This window comes from Mesoplodon bidens (assembly GCF_964165515.1).
Source record: "Mesoplodon bidens genome assembly, chromosome: 1".
Lineage (NCBI taxonomy): Eukaryota > Metazoa > Chordata > Mammalia > Artiodactyla > Ziphiidae > Mesoplodon > Mesoplodon bidens.
The window spans coordinates 21,035,332-21,058,422 of NC_138176.1; the positions used below are offsets into that span (position 1 = coordinate 21,035,332).

Genomic DNA, 23,091 nt, shown 5'->3' on the forward strand with positions numbered 1-23,091 from the left:
CCCAAACCATATTTTACAGCATTCCTGTTGTGTTTTGTAAGCTGTTCTGCAAAAATGTAGTCAGGGGTCAAGAAAATAGTGAAATGAGCTGAACAGTTTCTTTTTTTTTTATTGTGGTAAAAAAACTTAACATTTAACCATTTTTCACACCCCTGTACAATGCATCAGTGTTAACTGTGTGCACATAATTGTACAGCAGATCTCTAGAACTTTTTCATCTTGCAAACCTGAAACTACAGCCACTGAACACCTCTCCCTGTCCCCGCCAACTGCCATCCTACTTTCTAAGAATTTGACCACCTTAGGTGCCTCATCTAAGTGGAATCATGCAGTATTGTCTTTTGGTAACTGGCTTAATTTCACTTAGTGTAATGTCCTCAAGGTTCATCCATGTTGTAGCTTATGATGGGATTTCCTTCTTTTTTAAGGCTAAATAATAATCCATTGTATGCATATACTACATTTTCTTCATTCATTTGTTTATGAACATTCAGGTTGCTTCCACCTCTTGGCTCCTGTGAATAATGCTGCACTGAACATGGATCTGTAAATGTCTCTTTGAAATCTTGTTCAATTCTTTTGGATATATACCTGAAGTGGGATTGCTGGATCCTATAGTAATTCTATTTTTAATTTTTTCAGGAACCTCCATACTGTTTCCCACGGTGGCCATGCCATTTTACATTTACCCCAACAGTGCACAAGAATTCCAATTTCTTTACATCCTTGCCGACACTTGTTATTTCTTTTTTTTGATGGTGGTGTCCTAATGGATATGAGGTAATATCTCGTGGTTTTGACTTGTATTTCCCTGATGATTAGTGATGTTGAGCATCTTTTCATATGCTTGTTGGCCATTTGTGTATCTTCTTTGGAGAAGTGTCTATTCAAGTCCTTTGCCCATTTGAACAGTTTCTTAACTGTAGGATTTCTCAGGGCCTTTAATATATGAGTGTGCACTGTACAACTCTAAGGAACAGATGAAGTATTCAGCACTTTTCAGATTTAAATGTCCATGGAATTTCCACAGTCATCTCAGGAGTGGGGTAGGGGACTCTGTTCCATGGAATTCCTTAGTCTGTTGATCTTCAGTAGCACTTTTTGTACCACAGTGGGTTTGAACTTGCTCCTTGAAGACGTGAGAGGAAGGGGAGGTGTAAAGAGGAGAGGCCCCTGAAGATGAGGGTTTGGCAAGTGGAAGTGGTTGAAGGGGTGAAGGGGGGAGGTGGGAGAACAATGTGTAAGTGTAGGAGAAACAGCAGATCAGGCCGGAAAGGGGCTGTTGGCACGTGAGAAAGCCGAGGTGGCCGTGTACTGTAATGTTAAATTTAGTAGGCGGGGGAGGTAAGGAGAGACTGGTGGCGTTTAGGGTGGGGCTTTGGTAACACAATTCTTCCATTCACTTCTGTTCTCTAGATGAACAAGGTTCACCAACTTCATAGGAACCAAAGTTTCATCTTGACTAAGGGCTGGATGAGTAGGTAGGGTAGCCAACATAGCTTGGACCTGAGGAGGTGTAAGTAGCAGAGGAGCTGGGCATCCCACCATTTAAGAAGGGCAGACCTTGGCCTTGTCTTCAAGGAACTCCTTTTTTCTTCTCCTGCCTGGGTACCTCTGATGGGCTCTTCCTTGCCTCCTGTCAGGCCCAGGCTTCAGCCTTTGGACTTGGGCTTCCTGTCACATGGATTCTCTGCTGGATTCACCAGTGGTGTTTTTCATTCTCTGCCTTTCAACTGATTGGATGCAGCCCATGTGTATCGGTGAGGGCGATCTTTATTGGGTCTACCAATAAAAATGTTAATCTTTTCCAGAAACAACCTCACAGACACACCGAGAAATAATGTTTTACCAGCTGGCTATCTGGGAATCCCTTAGCAAGTCAAGTTGACACATAACATTAACCCTCATAGCACTAGCACACTGTTGTCCGAAACTGGGTCTCTCCTTTGAAAGGGTCTCACAGGCTGTCGTGGAGCAGCAGCCAAACTCCTACTAGTTCTGCTTTATTTATGAACCTTCACCTCCAGGTGAGGCCTCATTGTATGGAAAGATTTGACCTGTGAGTATTACTTGCAGTAACCTTTGAAGGTTTCCAGTTAAGGGTGTGCTGGAAGCTTTGTAGTGTTGGTATTTTAGTTTCAGTTTTCTTTTGCCTGGAGTTAGGATAAAATCTGTGTTTACTGGTAGGGGACGTTCTTGTAGCCAAGCCAAGTTTATCTTGATGTTCTTGGTCCTGGGTGCTGTTCCTGAGCCAACTTTTTTTGGTATCATAATGCTGGTTTTTGGTCTAATACCCTGATGGATTTTTTAAAATTCTGTCTTTGACATTAGGTGTGACCTAATAGACCCAAAGCAATTTCTTATTCAGCTTTGGGAATGGCAGCGACACTGGCCAAACCCCAGTGATGTTCCAGGTTTTCCCTCAGTGTTTCACCTCCTGCTAATGGATCTGGAATATCAGAATTGGATGGCTCCTCCCTAAATGAGGAAGTTGAAGCTCTAATCCTGGAAAAATGTGTTTTCCAGCAACATCCTGAAAACACAAAAAGTTAAGCCTGCTTGATATGAGCTGTCACTTTTATTGCAGAAGTCCTATTTGTTTAGGCTTCACAAACTTACATTCTTGTACTCTTGCTGTCCTCTTCTCTCTCACCTCCCTCCCCACTACCCCCCTCCCCATTTTTCTTTTATAATCTTTGGTTATCATTTCTATTGCTGTAGCTTAGCCATCTGCCTTACAAGGCGGGAGAAGTTGTGTTTTGCTTGTCTGGTGCATATTTCCTGGCTACCATATCAGGGCTAAGTATTGGGACAAATGTAAAAGGCAAGCAGTTAGCATATAGGTAAGCGTATGGGCTCTAGAAACTGTCTGGGTTCAGGTGGCAGATTTGCCACTTAACTAAGCTGCTTGACCTCAAGTAAGTTACCTCAAACTCCTAAGTGTCAGGTAAACTCTCTGCGTCTCAGTTTCCCCACCAGCAAAAATGGGACAGTGACGTATCTATCTCTTAGGGCTGTTGTTAGGATCAAATGAGTTAATAGATATAAATGCTTAAAGTATGTCTGTCACCTAATAAGTCTCATTATATTAGCTGCTATTTCTGTTGTTGTTATTATTACTATTATAGAAATACATGAGGGAAAATATTCCCTTAAAGAGGTTAAAGAGTAGATAGCCCCAGTCACAAATCTAACACAAAATGCGACTAGTAAATGTCATAGGAAAGAACTTAATCAGCACTGTCCAGTAGAAATATCTATGAGGCACATATGTAGTTTTAACTATTCTAATAGCCATAGTAAAAAAAAAAAAGTAAAAAGAAACAGTGAAATTATTTTTAATAATACATTTTTTTTTTTTGCGGTACTCAGGCCTCTCACTGTTGTGGCCTCTCCCGTTGCGGAGCACAGGCTCCGGATGCGCAGGCTCAGCGGCCATGGCTCAGGGGCCTAGCCGCTCTGCGGCATGTGGGATCTTACCGGACCGGGGCACGAACCCTTGTCCCTTGCATCAGCAGGCGGAGTCCCAACCGCTGTGCCACCAGGGAAGCCCAATAATATATTTTATTTACCCCAGTATGTCCAAAATATTATCATTTCATCACATCATCAGTATTAAAAATCATTAATGAGATAGTTTACATTTCTTTTTTTATACTGAGTCTTCAATTCTGGTATGTATTTCATTACAAAACATCTCAAGTTGAATGTGGAATGTTTGTTGGAAATATTTGATCTGTATTTAGATTTCATAAAATTTACAGTTGAAGAAGTGGCCTTACATACCAGAGTTGTTCTAAACATATTTAAAAAGTTTTGTAATAACTGAGCCTTGAGCATCAGTTTTAAAATTTATATTTAAATTAGTTGAAATAAAATCAGACATTTAGTTTCTCAGTCACATTGGCCACATTTCAAGTGCTTGGTAGCTACATGTGTCTGGTGGCTACTCTAATGCTAAGCGCAGATTTAAAGTGTGGACTGAACCCATAGGTGAAAGGGAATATTTTAAGCTGGCAGGGTCAAGGAAGGCTTCATGATGGAAATGTATTTAAATTGGAATGTGAACAGGTAGAATTTGGGTGCTTATAGGTAGAGAGGTGCAAGAAATACCATGGGCAAATCCATGGAAGTAGGAGAACATGAATAATGATAACCCTAAAGAAGAAAGAATAATAGGGTCTGGTCAAGGCCACTCAGGAGCTACCAGAGTCAGGAGTTTAGGTTTCTGTTAGACAGCAGGGACCCACTGAAGGTCTTTGAATAAGAGAGTGACCCGATCAGTCAACGGGAGCAGTGTTCAGCGTGGATTGGAGAAGGGAGACACTGGGAACTGAGAAGCCTGTTCCGAGGCCAGTGCAGGATCCCAGAGTCGGGGTACAGAGAGCCTGGACTTGGGTGCTGGACTTAGGAGCAGAGAAGAAGGGAAGGATTTGGAGGAGAAGCGGTAGATAGATTGAGCGAGGACCTTGCAGGCAGGTGACCGAGGGTACTGGGAAGTTAGGAAGCTGAGAGGGTTTGTGGCGCCATCCACAGAAAGAAATGAGAAGCCCCACGTTCCTTGTTTCAGCTCCTGTGGAGAGCAGGGCCCTCGTTGGGCTGACTGTTAAGTGGGACTCTGGGTCCTTGCCAGGGCTGTGAGGACAGGGAGGAAGTGCTGGCTTTGTGTGTGACCTGCCGCAGGAGCCTCCTCCCTCAGTAATAGAGAGGCTGCTGTGCTCTGGGGCTCTTGTTCCTGTTTCGTTTCAGGCTGGATTCAGGGTTGATGGAATTTCTCCTACGGGTTGGGGAGGGAGGGTGTTAGTGTACTTTGTGTACTTTCCAAAGCACAAACACACACACCCACACACTGTTGCATGCTGGAGACAACACGCACCCCGGATATGTAATTGTGCGAGGACTTGGCGCTCCAGGGGTCTGCTCCTCTCTGTCCTTTTCCACTCTAAGGGTTTTTTTCTTTTAAACTCAGAACAACGGTTGTAGTATTAATGAGTTTGGGCCCGGGGGCACTTTTTCAGCGAGGAAGTGTCCATTCTCTCTTGTAATCTGGGTGTTTTCTTGTACCTTCTAAGCCAAATGTTGGGATTTGCGGGCACGACTGGCCCCAAACCAGGAGAATCATTGGCTGGGGCCAGAACTGCACTGGCCCCACCTTTGAGAAATCCGAACTCTTCATCCTCCCCTTCTGTGAGGCCCCTCATCTGCTTTTGGGCTCCGCTTAGTCCACAGATCCCATCCTTGTGGGAGCGGCTCCGCCACCTTGAGCTTTTGGCTGTGTTTATGGTTCCTCCGTCTGGAAGACATGACTCCGATTTTCCGAAACTCTTTTTGATGCTACTCCCATTCCTCCAGGAGCTGGCTTCCTGTTTTTATTTCTTAAATAGGCTTTCTCCTGGGGTGGCGGTAGTGATTTTTATCCCGGAGTGATTTTCTTCACCGTATTAATTAGAGTAACGCTAGCTGTGGTAACACATCTCAAAGTTTCAGTGACTCTGTATTGCAGAGCCTTATTTCTTGTTCATGTAGCAGTCCAGAGTGTGTGTTCCTGGTTGGTGGCTGACTTTCTTCCACTAGGAAGAAGAGTGATTCAGGGATCCAGGCACTTTCCATCCTGATGCCACCATTCCAGCTGGCGGAAGGGAAGGAGTATGGAGAGGGTGCGTCCATCTTTAACTGCCCTGACTCAGATATCACTTCCCACCCACTTTCCGTTGGTGAGAACTAGTCATGTGATCCCACCTAGATGCAAGGGGGCCTGGGAAGTGAAGACCTGGATGGGAAACCGACCGCTCTTCAGTGACTTTACAGTAAGGAAAGGGTGTGAATTTTTGGGCAGCTATCTGTTTTTCCCACATACCTTGACTTGGTTTCATTTAAGAGACAAGAAAGCCAGTAAGTAGGGGAGCCAGGCTTGAACACAGGTTTGATTCCTGCATGTAGGAGACATCTGTCATGTGGTTGATGAAGGTAGAGGTGAACGGGGGGCAGTTGCTTGGCAGTGTGGCAAAGGCATGGGCTTTTGGAAGTCAGACCTGAGATCAGATCTCAGCTCTGCCATTTAGAGCAGTGGTGTCTTGGTTGCAGGGTGGTGGTAAGTAAGTAATTTACTTCTCTGAGCTGCCGATTCGTCTTCTTCTTCTTCTTCTTCTTTTTTTAATCTGTAAATGGGAAGGATGCTACCTTCCAGAGCTGCTGTTGGGGTTAGAATTAGGGGAAATGAAGATAGTTATTGGCAAGTAGTCAGTCCTAGCCAGTATTATTTGTTATCATCACCCAGGTGGGGAGCATGGATAAGTGCCATTATGGATGGTTTGGTAAAATTCAGAGGTGTGGGAGATCTCTGAAAGCTGGATGGGTCAGAAAGCTTTGTGGAAGAGGGCATGTTTGAGCTGGATTTTGAGACATGGCTGAGGCTTTTTTTTTTTCTGTAGTTTACTGATATGCTTTATTTGGCTGTGTGTTATTTAAATTGTTTGAATTAGATGCCAACGTTTAAAAATTGAGTGACCTCTCACGAACATACATATATTTAGTTTTTCCTGAAATATTGAAGGTTGGCAACACGTGGTTCACATTCCAGCATGACAGGAATCAGAGCTGAGTGGGAGCTGCTCTCTCTAGAAGAGACAGCCTCTTGTCCTGCTTTACTCATTTAGTTTACCTGCCTGTACCCTAGGGCTTTTGAGTTTGAAACCCCAGTTATAATCCCTTCTGGCCTTTTTCCTGTTGGATAAAGCATTAGTTTCCTGTTGCTGCTGTGACAAACTTAGTGGCTTACAACCACACAAATTTATTATCTTACGGTTCTGGAGGGCTGGAGCCTGCAGTGGTCAGCAGGGCTAAAGTGACTTCTGGAGGCTCTGGGGAGAATCCATTTCCTTGTCTTTTCCGGTTTCTAGAGGGCACCTGCATTTCTTGGCTTGTAGCCCTTTCTCTGTCTTCAAAGAGGTGGCTGAGGTCTTAACTACCGAGAAAGGTTCATCTCTCCTCCTGCTGTTCCTTTATTCTGCAAGTATTGGTTGCGGGCCTAGTGTGTGTCACCTGTGCCCTGTACAGGGACAGTGACAAACAAGACAGACAAACACCCTGATCTCATGGGACTTACATTCTGGGGAGCAGGACAATAACGGTGTAAAAGAGTCATTAAGAAGAGAAACATCTAGAAAAATGCACTGTACAGAGAGGTAGAAGAGGCTGAGTGGCTACTGTAGCTGGATAGTCTAGGCAAGCCTCTCTGGGGAGGTGACATCTGACCTGAAACATAATGATGGGAAGGAGCCTGCCATGCTACGACCAGAGGGAGACTTTTATAGGCACAAGGAAAAACATGTGCAAAGGCCTTGAAGCAGGAATGAGATTGGCAAGCGCAAGGAGCAGAAAGCAGGCGGTGTGGCTGGAGCACTGTGAGTGGGAGGACTGTGGGAGGAGAGCAGGGCCGGACCAGGCTATGCCTTGGGGACTGGCCTGGGGTTTGGATTCTATCCTAAGTGTGATGGGAAGTCACTGGAGGATTTTAAGCTGGATGCTAACATGATATATACACATTTTGAAAAGCTCACTCTGAGTGTGTGTGAAGAGTGGATTGTAGGGACAGTGGTCCAGGTAGAGATGGGGGAGGCTTGGATGGGGACAATTAGAGATGGAGAGAAATGGACAGTTCTGGAGAAAAAAGCCAATGGCTGTGTTTCTTTGCGGCTTTTTCCTAGTATGCCAAGACTTTGGCTTGTTTTAGGCCTTTTGCTGTTCTCTAGGGAGAATGTTCCCGGGCTTTTCCAGCTTCATGGCTGGGGGAAGAGTGGGAGGCCCGGGCCCAGTGCTTGTCTGGCCTCTGCTTAGCCTGTTGATGTGGAGGTGACAGCTTTGGTCAGTGATGTCTTTCTGGCATGTTGACCACTTAGGTCATGTCTAGACGTTCTTGCTCCACCCTCATCTCGATCCCAAACCAAACACATCCACCTGCTGTTAATTCCATCTCCCTTTGGAGAAACTCTTCTCCTGCCTTCGCTGAGAGGCAGCTCCAGGTAACCCCTGTGGGGACGTGAGCCTCGGCCCCGGCTTCCCCAGGTAGGGGTGGGGCACTCCTCGAGAGCTGTGTCCCTGCGTGCCAGAGCCCAACCAGGCCGAGCCCGTCCCCTGCCTCCCCACTGTGCGTCGGGTGGGAGAGCACCCAGCCAGGGGGACCTCCTTGTTGGTCCAGAGTGCCCCCTCTGTATTTTCCCCGTTGTGTACTCTGATTTTTAGCACAAGGTGTTTTTTTGTTAGCTGCTTTTTCACCACTCAGGAGGAAGAGATTAATATCGTCTCTTCTGTTGCCTATACGCAGCACTCCCAGGTTTCTGGTGAGTTGTTTTGAACATTCACTTACTGTTCCTCACAACAGAACTAGGAGAAGGGTAGGAACAGACTCTCCCCCATTTTGGCCTTTTTCTTTTTCAGTCTTGCACCATTAGTTCCTGGGTCATGAACAAGGGGAGGGCTCTACAGTTCATAAGTGATGCTGGAGGCCACTTCTTTTTATGTCCTTAGTGCTGTCTGGTCAATGTTCCCTTGTGTTTTCGGGATCAAACATTTGCTTGCCATTGCGGTCAGCCATCTGAAATGACCTGTTGTAGAAATGAGGAACTGAGGCTGAGAGAGGCGAGGAGACTCGTTGCAGACCACGTAGCTGGGCCTGCTAGAGGGCAGGTGCGACCCAGAGCTCTCAGAGCGCCTTCATCCTGCCGTCATGATTCTTTCTGCTGACCCTTCCAGCACCTCTGTGGGTCATGGTCTTGTGACTGGTCTGAGGCTGCGATTGTGGCTGCCTTGGTGAAAGGGGCAGCTCTCATCCACGTGGCAGGACTAGAACCTGGGAGCCGTTTTCCCCTACGTCGTGTTGACTGTCCCAAAATGCCTTGGGGTCCAGCCAGCAGCCCCCTTCTCTATCCTAAGCATTCTTAACCCTGCCAAGTCCTTTAGCTCAGGATAAACCTGCTTAACAGGAGAAGGAGCAGTGGCTCTGGTCTCAAGTAGACCAGATCCTGTCCCTGCTATTGACGTGTTAGTTACTTAAAGATTCTGTGTTTGAACCTCAGTTTTCTCATTTGCAATTGGTCTTATCCTGGAGAGTTATTTTGAGGATGGGATACGATGTGTTTTATGGGGGCAGCATGACACAGGGCTTCAGAGTTGAGGCTCTGAAACCGCCCAGGTTCAAATCCTGCCTCTGCTACTTATTAGCTGTGTGACTTTGGACAAGTTACTTGGCTCTCTGTGCCCCACTGGCGATTACCAGAAGTTACACAATGTGGCCTCGTACCCTTTCCCCAGGAATGGGAACCTCTTACCTTCTTAGCCCTAATCCCATTCCATTCAGAGGCAAGGGATTATCGGCTGGGAAGGACCTGGATTTGAACATGATGTTTTATTTTGCTGAAGCCTCCTGGGTTAGAGGAAGCATTTCCCTTTGTTCCCTAACAGGAAGGGACAGGGTCTGCGTGGGAGAGATTGGTGACACTGCCTTGGATGGGGGATACAAACAGGAAGTTCAGAAATAAGCTGATATCTAAAGAGACTTAAGTTCGAGAATTATTGGCACATAAAACAGAAATTCGGGCTTTTGAGAAAAATAACAGATGCCTAAATGTCAGTGGCAAGGAAGGGAGAAGGCTATTGGTTTGTTTTCTGAGTAACATCTCCGTGAGGAAAGAGCAGTTTTGATCTGTTTCTCTTGACTTGCTTTGTTCTCCAGATGAAAAAATTGAGATTAGGAACAGCCCTTTAGCCTGTAATTAAATAGGGTCTTCTGTAGTGTGCGCTAATTAAAAAAAAAAAATGTTCAGCTTGCCTTTTCAGCTAGATTGGCAGTTCCTTGAAGGCAGGTGCCCAGCTTTTGCCAGCCTTTGCAGTCCTGCTGGGCTGAGCAGGAGTCGGCATGTGACTGATCAAGGTCCAATTCCTTGTCCTTTTTGTTTTCCAGAGCGAGTACATTGCTCCGTGTGATTGTCGGCGGGCCTTTGTCTCTGGATTTGATGGCTCTGCAGGTGAGTTTCTGAATTCTCTCTTTGTTCTTTTGGTACTTTTGCTTGCCTCTCAAAAATAACTAGACCCAGTTTCAGCCTGTGATATAGAACCAAAAAAAAAAAAATGCAAACCAGACGTCCCCACTGAGCCTCTGCAGAGGGGATGTGGTCCCGGCATCCCCAGCTCCTAAGCTTACATTTTAGTGTCTCTTTTCTCTATGCCTTTGCTTTTCAAATCTTAAAAAATGTTGCTTAAAAAATATTTTTGAACTTTTTATTAACTGTGACATACATACAGAAAAGTGTATCAATTAACCTGAATACCCCTGTGTAACTAGCACTCCAAATAAGAAGTGGGACACTAATAGCATCCTTAAAAACCCTCTCCTTAGCCTATTGGTCCTGTGTAATTGTCTAAGCGCTTGACTTTTGGTTTCTCTGTTTTCAGTTTCAGCTTAAATAACAAAGATGAATGTTGAGCTACATTGTTGCCCTGCCCTAACTTTCCCAAAGCTGTTGTGCCCTTGAGTTTTAGGATGGGTTCCCCGCTTCAGACTCCCATCCTTCAAGCTGCTAGACTTGGTGCGAGCCCCTCTCCTCGCAGTTAGCGCACTGCTTCCGTTGATGTAAAAGGCACTTTAGGATTGGTTTTGGCTGACACCTCTGCTGAAAGCCCTGAGTTCTGCTGGGCCTGTGGGAACTGAGGGCAGATAGAGGTGGGAGGCATAAACTCCCGGCTGGTGACTAACTGCTGCATCACAGTGAACACTGACAGCATCCAGGTGGTCTCTCTTGGGGAAGGTGAAACACCTCCTTTAGGGTGTCTGGTGGGGCAGATGGCTGTGATCACTGAGCAGATCCACCACTATCTTGTTAATTACGAGACCCTTGTGGCCGCAGGTCCACAGACCTCTTTCTACTGGCCATGACTCATGCCGTACAAGCGGGGTCCTTTCTGTGCAGGGACCAATACCCAGGCTGACTCAGGACTGTTTCTCTCAGAGCTTGGCCCACAGCTGGTTTTCAGTGGTATCATCTTCTCTTGCCTGGAGGTTCTCTTGGAGTTAAAGGCCCCGCTGCCCCACCAGAGGCCCCACCGGAGCGGTGGTGAGGCCACACGGGATCTGGTGCCCCACACCGTGCTTGCCTGCCTGCTGCCGTTTTGTGCAGCTTCTAGGTGGCGCTCAGAAACCTTTCTCATCTCTTTGCTCCCCTGCTGTAGGCACAGCCATCGTCACAGAAGAACATGCGGCCATGTGGACTGATGGGCGCTACTTCCTCCAGGCTGCCAAGCAGATGGACAGCAACTGGACGCTCATGAAGATGGGTGCGTAGAGGCACAGCCACCTCACCTTTAGTTGGCCAGCTCTGGCAGGGGACCCTAGGGCTCCTCAGGGCTTCTGGATCTTACCCCTTCCATGGGGCCACGGGCCCCTTTTAGAATCCAAGGTGTCTTAGTCTGCTCAGGCTACCAAAACAAAATACCATAGACTGGGTGGCTTAAGCAACAGAAATTTACTTTTTCATTTCTGGTGGCTGGAGGTCTGAAATCAGGGTGTATTGTGGTCAGGTTCTGGTGAGAGCTCTCTTCCTGGCGTGCAGACAGCCTCCTTCTCACTGTATCCTTACATGGCTATCTCTCTCTGTTCCTCTGCTTAGAAGGCCACCAGTCCTCCTGGGTTAGAATTCTACCTTATGACTTCGTTTAACCTTCATTACCTCCTAAACCCCCTGTCTCCAAATATAGTTACATTCAATGTATGAATTTTGAGGGGACACAGTCCAGTTCATGGCACAAGGAAAACCAAGAAAATGACGTGCTGATATACACATACCATTACGCGCTCAATTTTGGAAGATCCTGGTTCAGGATACTCATTTCAGTGAAGAGAAACTGAGGGCCAGAGAGGACAGTTGCTTTGCTGCAGCTCACATAGCTTGCTGTGCATTTGATTCATGCACTGGGGCCTTTCCATTGCTCCTTGCTGCCTCATGATTCAAAGTGAGATAAAGGTAAGGGGCCACTGGCAACTGAAGCTGGGAAGCTCTCCCTCTGAGGATCCTGACTTGGTTCTGGCAGCTCAGCCATAGGGCAAGAGCATGGGTCTGGAACTTTCCTGGGCAAGTTGCTTCACCTTCAGTGCTTTAGTTTCCTCATATGTAAGGTGGAATAGTAATAGTAAGTACCACATAAAATGGTGAGGGTTAAAGAAATAATATATGGGAAGCATAGAGCTCAGTGTTTATTGGATAATAATTGTGTGTGTGTGTGTGTGTGTACACTCTTGTTTTTTCATTTAATTTTGTGCTGTATGTTTCCTTGTCACTATAATAGTCTTTTGAAACATGATTTTAGTGGTTGTACAAAGGTCTCTCTGCTGAATTTTCAACTTGGACAATAGAAGGAGGGAAAAGGGGCTACCAGGGCTGAGTGAGGAAGAGAAGATGAGGCCAAATCCCTGATATTTCTTCTTTGTAGTTGGAAGTAACGAGGAAATCAGGTTGTTACCAGACACGTGGTTCACAGAACAGAGGGCTGTTGACACTGAGTTGAGTCGAGTTGACTCCAAGATCCAAGCAGTTAGCCTACTGAGGTTGTGTGTGTGTGTGTGTGTGTGTGTGTGTGTGTGTGTGTGTGTGTGTATGTATGTGTGTTTCACATACTCTCCACATATATAAGTGTTGTTTGTCTTAGGGAGGGAGGAATTAGGGACGTTTTTATCCTGGCAGTGGATTTATTTTAAATTTCCGTTTCTCAAAAGTCTTTTTAAAAATATAGAAACATCAGGGCTTCCCTGGTGGTGCAGTGGTTGAGAGTCCGCCTGCCGATGCAGGGGACACGGGTTCGTGCCCCGGTCCGGGAGGATCCCACATGCCACGGAGCGGCTGGGCCCGTGAGCCATGGCCGCTGAGCCTGTGCGTCCAGAGCCTGTGCTCCGCAACGGGAGAGGCCACAGCAGTGAGAGGCCCGCGTACCGAAAAAAAAAAAAAAAAAAAAAAATATATATATATATATATATAGACATCAAAGCTACAGGTGGTTGCCCCAGTTCTCCCTCTTCTCTCTCTCTCTCTCTCTCTCTCTCTCTCACACACACACACACACACATACACGCGCGCACACACACACACACATACACAGAGGCACTTGGGGTTGTAGGGCCATTATAAATGGATAGGCCACTAGGCCTTTAAACTTTTTGATTACATGCCTCTGTTGACGGTATATGCACCCAGTCCATCTGTATTTCAAATACAAGCAAAGATTAATATCTTATTTTTTAAGAAAAATTACAAATGGAAGTCCTAATACTTTTTGCTTGTACCCCAGTGGATCATTCAGTGTGCCTCTGGGGTGTGGGTATCTCTCTTTGGGGCCTAAACTCCAGCTGTTAGATAAGTCAGCGCTTTGGGGGTCAGAGTGTCAGAGGAGCGAATACTGTCTGCCTGTCCTCTAGAACAGCCCCAGCAGATGAGTCCTTCTCCCTTCCAAGCCCCTCTCTAGTTTCTGCCCTAAGCCCACCTCCTCACTGTCTCTCCTGTGTAGGGAGATTCTGGTGGGTGTAGTTGGGGAGTGGTTCATCCCTGGGATTTTTGCCAAACATCTGTCTTCTAGGAGATGATATGACTTCATCCTGTGAAAGTTATACTAGAGGCATTAAAGAAACTTTGTTAGTGAGTGGCTTGTTTAGCGGTTTGAAAAAAATAGGAAAGAATCAAATAGCAAAATAACAGCTCAGTGCCAGCTTCTAGGCAGTTTTTTAGAACAGATTCATGAGCTCATTTCTTTTTCTTTTTTTAAAAAATATTTATTTATTTGTTTGCTTTTTATGGCTGCATTGGGTCTTAGTTGCGGCATGCGGGCTCTTTGTTGCGGCATGCGGGCTCTTTGTTGCAGCGTGCGGGCTTCTCTAGTTGTGGCGCTCAGGCTCCAAAGCGTGTGGGCTCTGTAGTTTGCGGCACACAGTTTCTCTAGTTGAGGCGTGCGGGCTTGGTGGTTGTGGCGCTTGGGCTTAGTTGGCATCGAGGTGGTTGAGGCACGTGGGATCTTAGTTCCCAGACCGGGGATCGAACCCATGTCCCCTGCATTGGAAGGCGGATTCTTAACCACTGGACCACCAGGGAAGTCCCATGAGATCATTTCTTTACAAACCTTTGAACTTCCCTTCTGTGGTTATGTGTTTTTCAGTACTCGCTAGGGAGAATAGTAAAACAGTACTATTTCAGAATATGTGAACTCTCACTCTTAATATTTTACCAAAATGTTAGTTGTTTAGCAAAAATTTGATGAAAAAAGTATACATCTGAAACATACAGGATATTCGGTCGAATTAAAGAAAAACGGGGATATAAAAATAACTTTAGTTCCTTTTTTTTTTGCTGTACGCGGGCCTCTCACTGTTGTGGCCTCTCCCGTTGCGGAGCACAGGCTCCGGACGCGCAGGCCCAGTGGCCATGGCTCACGGGCCCAGCCGCTCCGCGGCATATGGGATCCTCCCAGACCGGGGCACGAACCCGTATCCCCTGCATCGGCAGGTGGACTCTCAACCACTGCGCCACCAGGGAGGCCCTTTAGTTCCTTTTTTGAAGCTTATTTGGTGTCCTATGACTGTTTGCTCTTGGTAGTTGGCAAGCCCAGGGAGCCAGTTAAAGACACGATGTTGGGTTCCTGTGTGTCCCTCTTACAGTCTTTGCATACGTTTCTCTGCTGCCAGTCAGGCCTGGTTGTCTGGCGGCGGCCTTCACTCTGCAATGCTGCCCTACAGATAAGGGGAGTGCACTGTGGTGTGTGTTCCCCTTAGCTGGTGTGCGATGTAAGGGAGGCTCCCAGCTCCAGCCTTCACCATATCACCACCCACCCTCTCATCAGTGGTAAAGTGACCGAAGGCTGATACAAGACGACCTTCACGATGGCACCATGTACCTGTATTGCAGCGATTCCTGGGATGCCTTTACCAGGGGTCTGATGAAAATCCTGTTCCTTTTTTTTCCCTGTCCCACCCGTTCCTTATACACCATCTCACGTTCAGTTTTCCTTTTATAGCGTCTTGCACTTTTCATCGCCTTCCAGGCTTAAGGCAAGTTCAGATTTTCCAAGTGCTGGCAATTCTCTGTGAAGAAGGTGCTGAATAAAGACCCTGCTCTCACGATGTTGGTGAATTGCCTCCTTCTGGATAGGACAGTGAGCTCGGGTCCCCCTGGGAATTGCTTCTCATCAGTTCTTCCCTCTGTAGGTCTGAAGGACACACCGACTCAGGAAGACTGGCTGGTGAGCGTACTTCCTGAAGGATCCAGGGTTGGTGTGGACCCACTGATCATTCCTACAGGTGAGTAAGCATAGGCCCTTTCACCTTGGGTGAGGAAGTGAGTTCTAGAGGCCTCTCCATCCTCCCTGTTTGCTTGTGGGTTGTGGAACATCTGGGGGCTCAGCATGATTTGATGTCACAACAAAGGTCAAGGTGAGCAGAAGAGTTAGCACAGGGCCGCGGGTTAGCCTTTCAGAAGGTGCCAGGCTCTCAAAGCCCTGCTGCCTGTAAAGGGTGTTCAGTTCATAGCTAGACCACGTGTGTTTCCCCTCAGATTACTGGAAGAAGATGGCCAAGGTTCTGAGAAGCGCTGGCCACCACCTCATTCCTGTCAAGGAGAACCTTGTGGACAAGATCTGGACAGACCGTCCTGAGCGTCCGTGCAAGCCCCTCATCACACTGGGCCTGGATTACACAGGTCAGAACCACGGCTGTGCCCAGAAGGCCCCTGACCATTGGCCCCTTCACCGAAACGAAAGTCCTCTGAATCCAGGTCGAGCTTGAGCTGATTGGAGGATTTTGCCCCGCCCTGGCACATGGGGCATTTGACGCAGCAGGAGTTCAGTTTGTTTCCACAGTTGCCACCTACTTGCCACCTACTTTGGCATAGTTTATTCTTGCAAAGCTCTTCTGGGCAGACCTGTGGGTGCTGCTGAGATGGCTTTTTTACCGTTCAGTTGCTAACTGCCCCTCTTAACATGTCTAATATTGGAAACAGACTAGAGGTTTCTTTTCTTTTTTTGATTTAGTCACCTTGAGAGTTTTATTTCTTCATTTAAATTTTTTTTCCTTCTCACACATTTTTTAATCCACAATCAGTGTCAACAGCTGGTCGGGTTGTATACACACCCCAGCCTTAGCAGATTGTCTTTTGTTTTGTTTTTTAAATTAATTTTTATTGGACTGTAGTGAGCCTAGAGGTTTCTAGATTCCATTTCCTTTTCTTCTGTCAGCATTTGTAGGTTTACCTTCCCAGGCGCCCTCCTTCTGTCTGTCCTCTGCTTTAGTAGCTTTGGGGTGTGGGTGGGTTTCTTTGGCTTGTGTGATAGTGGTGAGTGAGGAGCAAGTTCTGTGAACGTTTTGTGGGAGATGAAAGTGTGATTTATGCCAGAGTGAGGAGTGCAGAGGGAAAGGCCTAGGAGGTGGGGCTGCAGGGGAGGGAGCCTTGCTGTGGAAACGGCAGAGGAGAGGTGCAGGGGGGATGTCTGGAATGTAGGCACATTGCCCAGAGGGGTCCTGGGAAGAAAGCAGTACAGCCCAGACTCTCAGTCAAGTTTTAAACAGCATTCCCGAGCTGGTCTTCAAAGCAGCGTTTAGTTGTGGGGACAGCCCCCAGCTTGCTTTCCTTGTGACACCCTCACCTGAGGGTATGACAGATCAGGGGGATGGGTCCAGTGAGTGGCCCAGGGTCAGCTAAACATTTTCCATCAACGTGTTTTGAGTTTTGTTCAACTGAAGCAGAGGCTCTGACCTATTGCTTATAGAAGGGGGGAGAGCAGGTGTGGCTGGTAAAACTTCTGTTCAGCAGACACATGAGTGCCTGCTGTGTACAGGACACTGCTAGGTGCTGGGCGAATAAGACAGATGCCTGCCATGTTCACAGGTGGCTGTGCCCTGCGTTACATGTGCTGTTTCATGGTTGTTTTTGTTGTTGGTGGTGGTGATGGGGTGAGCTCCTCTAGGACCCCAGTTTCATCCTGGGGAGAGCAGGGAGGCCGTGGCTGTGTCTGACAGTGCAAGTGTGATTTGGAAGTGGTTGTCACACTGAGTCAGACTGTAGAGAATTCCTCGGTCTTAGCACTGAAAGGCAAGTCTCGTATCTCCAGGAATGTAAAGTGGTAGGTGATATTCCCCTGACTTCTAAGACTCGGTGAGTTCTCTCTGCTGGGTAGTGTGTTCTCAAAGCTCCCTGTACAGAAGTGTAACTAATTGCTTGTTTTTTGGGGTTTTTTAAAAAAATTATTTATTTTATTTTTGGCTGTGTTGGATCTTCGTTGCCTTGTGCAGGCTTTCTCTAGTTGCGGCGAGCGGGGGCTACTCTTCATTGCGGTGCGCAGGCTTCTCATTGCAGTGGCTTCTTTTGTTGTAGAGCACGGGCTCTAGGTGTGCGGGCTGCATTAGTTGTGGCACATGGGCTCAGTAGTTGTGGCTCGCGGGCTTAGTTGCTCCAAGGCATGTGGCATCTTCCGCAGACCAGGGAACGAACCCATGTCCCCTGCATTGGCAGGTGGATTCTTAACCACTGTGCCACCAGGGAAGTCCCACTAATTGCTGGTTTAATTGTCTGTCTTCCCTTCTAGATTGTAAGCCCCATGAACGCAAGGACTGCATGTAGCTCAGAGCTGTAACCACAGTGACCAGCATGGTATCTATGCCTGGGAAGTGTAGATGCTTCATAGACATTTGTTGGATGAACAAATTAATTACTTTTTCTTTGAGGTAGTCAGGGCTCTTGACAGTCAACTAGCTTACAGTCACTTCTCATGGATGGGGCTTGAATCTGGGCCTTCTGTCTGCTCAGATAACATGCTCCCTGGGATATGGTGCTGGTTAAAAATGTTTGGAATGGGTTCTTTCACTTGGCTTCTGCAGGTCCCTGGGACCAGACCAGGGCTGAAGTCGCAAGTACGTTTGTTTCTTGCAGGCATCTCCTGGAAGGACAAGGTTGTAGATCTTCGGTTGAAAATGGCCGAGAGGAACGTCGTGTGGTTTGTGGTCACTGCCCTGGATGAGATTGCATGTGAGTGCTCTGGTTTCACTGTTGGGGTGTGTTACCCAGTCTCTGCATTGGTTCTCTGGGAATCTGTGTGTTCATGCAATTCAGCTTTCAGAGTGGCCAGGGAATAAGCAAAAGACTGTCACCAGTGGGGTATATGATATGCCGAGTAGGATGGAGAAGTAATTATAGGGAGTCGGGGAGGGGAATGTAGCTTGGTCTGGAGCTGTATTACAGCCAGGGGCTGATGTTAAATCTGTGATGATGTCCCCCTCTGGCCAGTCTACTCAGGACTGTGACACCTCTGAGGAGGGACATTTCCAACAAACTTTTGGTGCCTGTCAACATTCATGTGTCTCTATGGGTATAGAAATAAGATCATAGGAGATATTTTTTTCTTTATCCTTTTCCTGTATATCCCCAAGTTCTTCACAATGAGGATGCTCTAGAAATATTTCTACTTCAGAAAACTCAGGACCTGAAAGTTCTTCAACAAGCCTTTTGGTACAATAGCAGTTTTTTAATCTTTAGACCTTAAACTATCCCCATGGAACTGTTCAGTGCCTTCTAGAGCCTGAAGGAATCTTCTTATTGTCTGCTATTTTCTGACTGGATTTGACCCAGGGTACCTGAGACAAGGCACTGCCTTATCCTTTGATTTTTCTCACTAGGGAAAGAAAGCTTACTGCACAGTGTCCTAGCTCTCTAATCCCCAGGTCCAAACTTTGTCAAGAGTGTCAGTGATTTATATCCCTAGTTAACTAAATAACTTTAACGTCAGAGAAAATAACATATAAAGCTAATTTCTCTCCTTTATTATTAAAAAGACACACATTTCCATTGCGGAAAACCTGGAAAGTGCAGAGGAAGTAGAAAGAAGAAAAAAAATCACCTATAATTTTCTTACACACAGAGAATTACAGTTAACATTCTGCACATATGTAATTTTGTAGCTAGATTTTTTTCCAGTGTATCGGGATACTCTAAGCATACATAAGCATAATTTTAAGTGAATATGAAATATCTCATCATATGGTTGTATCATAATTTACTTAGCCATTCCCCTACATATGCCCTTTGAGTAATTTCCAATTTTCTCGTGATTTTGTTACATCCATCAAAGTCTTGGTGCATCACAATCCATGTCTTAGTTTCTGATAATTTTCTTCCAACTTCTGGTTGGCTTTAGAGGTGGTGTTATGGATTAGAGGGTGTATGCATGGCAGGGCTTTTGACCATTTTGCCATGTACCTGCCGGAAAGGTTGCACAGCGGTGTATGAGTACACCCCTCTCGCCACACCCTCGCCAGCCCCAGGTGCTGTCATTTTGAAAGAGTGCTAGTTTGGTCTGATAGGTAAAACATGTTGCCTCATTGCTTTACTTTGCGAAGCCATGATTTTAAAACAGAGGCAGTGCTTTTTACGCCAGGGTCTTCTCTGCACTCTGATCCTCAGTAGAGCAAGCATTAGGCAGCTGGAAGTCCTCGGACGAGAGCTGTGCTCTCTGCTGGTCCCTCTAGTTTCTCCAACACTCTGTGACCTCACTAGACCCCCTGACACTGGCCAAGGCAGGTCCTCCACCCAGCCGTGGTTCCGGGTGGGCCGCAGGCTCGGGTTTCATTTGTGGGCCGGAGCACCGCTGACTCACTGCTTTTGTTCCTCTGCTGGGGAGCCCCGCCTTCCTGGGGCTCTTGACCCTCGCACAGAGGGCCTCATCTGGCCTCCCTCATGGGTGGGTCTCAGTTTTTCTACTCTAGGTCGTTCCCCTCAGAAGGGAGCGAGTGCTTGGCTCCCTCCCCTGTATTTGGGAGTGCCAGAGCGTTTTTCTGTGGCACGTCAGGCCTGCTAGGCCTGGCAGGTCACTGCCAGGTGGACCATTTCAACTCTTGTCTGGAGGGCATTTGTTGGGTTTTCTGACTAATAACTCTTCCATCCCCTTCTCGGGATGGTGATGCGGTAGGCATAAGAAACAGTTCTGGTGCCATCATTTGGCGGATATGAGCAACTGCAGCTCAGAGGTGGGACCAGGAAGTGAGGCTCCCAGCTTCTCTGAGAGATGCCACCCAGTCCTTCCCTAGCGAGTGGAAGCTCTTCCCTTGCTCTACAACCTACCCCTTAAACTCTCACTCAGGCAGGTGACAGGCTTTTTTTTTTTTTCAGGGCTGTTCAATCTCCGAGGATCAGATGTGGAGCACAATCCAGTATTTTTCTCCTATGCAATCATAGGACTAGAGACCATCATGTGAGTGCTGGCCCTGCGCCTGAAAGTCCTTCCCCACAGCTCCTCGGAGCCCCAGTCGCCCCCTTCTGGCCCGGGCCCGCCAGTCTCGGCCTGACGTGCGCTAGTACGCTGCTTTTCTCCTGCCCTTTCCCTTTCCTGCCTCTCTTCCTTCCCCTTCTTGTCTTCCTTAACAATAGATATTTATTTATATCCTGCCTCTCTTTTAATCCTGAAAATGATTTGAAATCTCTGAAAGTCTCTGTAGTACTAGGAGATAAAAAAAATAGGTGGTCGAGGACATCAGAACAAAACTGGAGAGAGTGAGGCTAGTTCACAGAATTCCTGCTGCAAAGTCTTGTTCAGGCCGTACATTTGATTCCAGGTTTCCTAGCAGCCAATGCCAAGGGGAATATGGGCTCTGTTATACAATCCTGGGTCCATGATGCAAATAGCCCAGTCATTTGGAAGGTCAGAAGTGACACAGAAAACCCCCCTGAGCTGTGCCTTGTCAGTTTATCTTTTAAACTGCTGCTTGTGGCCGTGCTGCCATTGCTCTTCTTATTTGGATGGCTTTCTGCATTCAGACAACATATTTATTGAGTGCCTGTTATGTGCTGGGGTCTCTGTTAGGTGTTGGGGTGAATGAGACAGACAGGGTCCTGGGTTAGAGTTGCAGAGATGAGAGGTTTCCTGAGGGCATTTGGGCACATAATGGGCACTAACTTGTCATTGGGGTGGGTACGGGTGTTATTGGAGGGGTCTGACCTGGTCAGAGGAGGCTTTTGGGGAAAGTAATATTGAGTCAGAGATTAAGGGTGCATGTGGGTTAGCTAGGTGAGTGGGGGGCGAGGAGGAAGAGGAATGGTGATCTAAGCAGGGGAAGCAGCATTTTCAGAGGCTCTGGGCAGGAGAGAGCACAGTGTGCGTGGAGGACCCAGAGTGGTCCAGTGTGGTTGGAACCTGGAGCGGGAAGCCGGCCGGTGGGCAGGGCCCCCATAAGGAAGGCCTTGTGAGCCAGGTTCAGGAGCTTGGGGCTCTTGTCCTGAGGATGCTGCAGAGCTATTGAATGAGTTTTTCACACGGAACTACATGGTCAGGCTTGTAAATCATAAAGGATGTTATGATTGGAGTGAAATTACGGGGTGAATTATGATTGCTGCAAAAGATAAGGTGGATAGGGAAGACTGGAGGCAGGGAGGCCAGTTAGGAGGCTGTGGCACTGATCCAAGTGAGAGACGGTAGTGACCTGAACCTGGGCAGCGACTGGGCCAGGCTACAGTGAAAGCTGGAGAGGTTTGAGGGGTGTTTAGGCTATAGGTTCAAAGATCTCAGTGGAGGAGGGAAGGAGGAGCCTCAAGGAGGACAGTGCCCAGGTCCTGGCTTGGGGGGTGGGGTGGAAGGTGACAGCATGCACAGGGCAGGGAACGCAGTTTGGGGAGCAGGAGTTGGGAAAGGCATGGAGGAAAGAGAAACTGCTTGGTTTGGATGCCGGGAGGTAGAGCCTGTTGCTTGTGTGTGGGTCCGTGTTCTCGTCCTCTCACTCCCGTGCCTGCCTTTCCTGTCACCTCACCTGTGGCCCCTCTGCAGGCTCTTCATTGATGGCGACCGCACAGACGCCCCCAGCGTGAAGGAGCACCTGCTGCTTGACTTGGGCCTGGAAGCTGAGTACAGAATCCAGGTGCTTCCCTACAAGTCCATCCTGAGCGAGCTCAAGACCCTGTGCGCCAGCCTCTCCCCGAGGGAGAAGGTGTGGGTCAGCGACAAGGCCAGCTATGCCGTGAGCGAGGCCATCCCCAAGGTTGGTAGCCCCAGAGACCCATCTAAACCTGCCGCTCCAGCTGCCAGGCCCTTTCCAGTCCTGGCATCGTGCAGCTTGTCTTTGAAGCAGAGGTTGTTCAGGCAGATTTCCAGGACTGGCTGTTGGGTCAGAGGTGTCGTCTCCCTGGATGGGCCCTTTGGGCTGGAGTGTGAGGCTTTTAGAACCCATTGAGTTCTGTGTTTTCCAAAACGTGACATGAGAGATGATTTTAGGTGGTACACATTCATACTTAGGTTTATTTAAATGTCTCTGTTTTAAAAGCGTTTTAACAGTTACAGAGAATGAACTAGTGGTTACCAGTGGGGAGAGGGAAGAGGGTAGGGGCAAGACAGGGATATGGGATTAAGAGGTACAGACTACTATGTATAACATAAATAAGCTACAAGGATATATTGTATAGCGCAGGGAATATAGCCAGTATTTTATAATAACTTTGAATGGAATTTAACCTTTAAAAATTATGAATCACTATGTTGTATACCTTGCACTTATATAATACTCTATATCAACTATAAAAAAGTGTTTTAGTGTGTACTAGAAAAAAATATGATTAGCATATGAGACCATATATTATAAAAATGGTTTCTTAAGAGAGAGTTGAGTTCAGTAACCTATGTTGATTCAAAGATAGTCTAAAGAAAAGTCTTAGTAAATAAGGGTCCAGGGGGTAGCAGCTAGGGTAAGACCTGTGCAGGTGGTATGAGAGGATCTGAAGTTTGGGAGACACTACTCTACACCCACCTCTCCCACCACATTTCATAGTTAAGGACACCTGAGGCCCGGGGAGGCTTTGGGAGTTGGGGATTTGTCAAAGATCAAATGATACTGATAGTCCTGCCCTTGACTGAGCCCCTGCTGGGCGGTGCTAAGCAGCTGACACCTTCCCACTCATTTTAACTGAGGCCTGGCACAGGAGTTCAAGGCACCTTAGTTGTAGCCTTTTTTTTTTTTTTTTTAAACATCTTTATTGGAGTATAATTTCTTTACAGTGGTGTGTTAGTTTCTGCTTTATAACAAAGTGAATCAGT

At 47.1% G+C, this 23,091-nt stretch overlaps 1 protein-coding gene across 3 annotated transcripts in view; it reads left to right on the forward strand.

The window, feature by feature from the left end:
• XPNPEP1 (X-prolyl aminopeptidase 1) overlaps positions 1 to 23,091 on the forward strand; it is a 61,199-nt gene that overhangs the window by 14,612 nt on the left and 23,496 nt on the right. For 2 of the 3 annotated variants that reach the window (XM_081252907.1, XM_081252909.1), the window contains exons 4-10: positions 9,959 to 10,022; positions 11,224 to 11,328; positions 15,236 to 15,328; positions 15,582 to 15,725; positions 17,952 to 18,047; positions 20,184 to 20,265; positions 21,832 to 22,042. In XM_081252907.1, coding sequence (XP_081109033.1) covers positions 9,959 to 10,022; positions 11,224 to 11,328; positions 15,236 to 15,328; positions 15,582 to 15,725; positions 17,952 to 18,047; positions 20,184 to 20,265; positions 21,832 to 22,042 — 795 coding nt within the window. The remainder of the gene's footprint in view (positions 1 to 9,958; positions 10,023 to 11,223; positions 11,329 to 15,235; positions 15,329 to 15,581; positions 15,726 to 17,951; positions 18,048 to 20,183; positions 20,266 to 21,831; positions 22,043 to 23,091) is intronic. The other variant, XM_081252908.1, reaches the window with a different exon arrangement.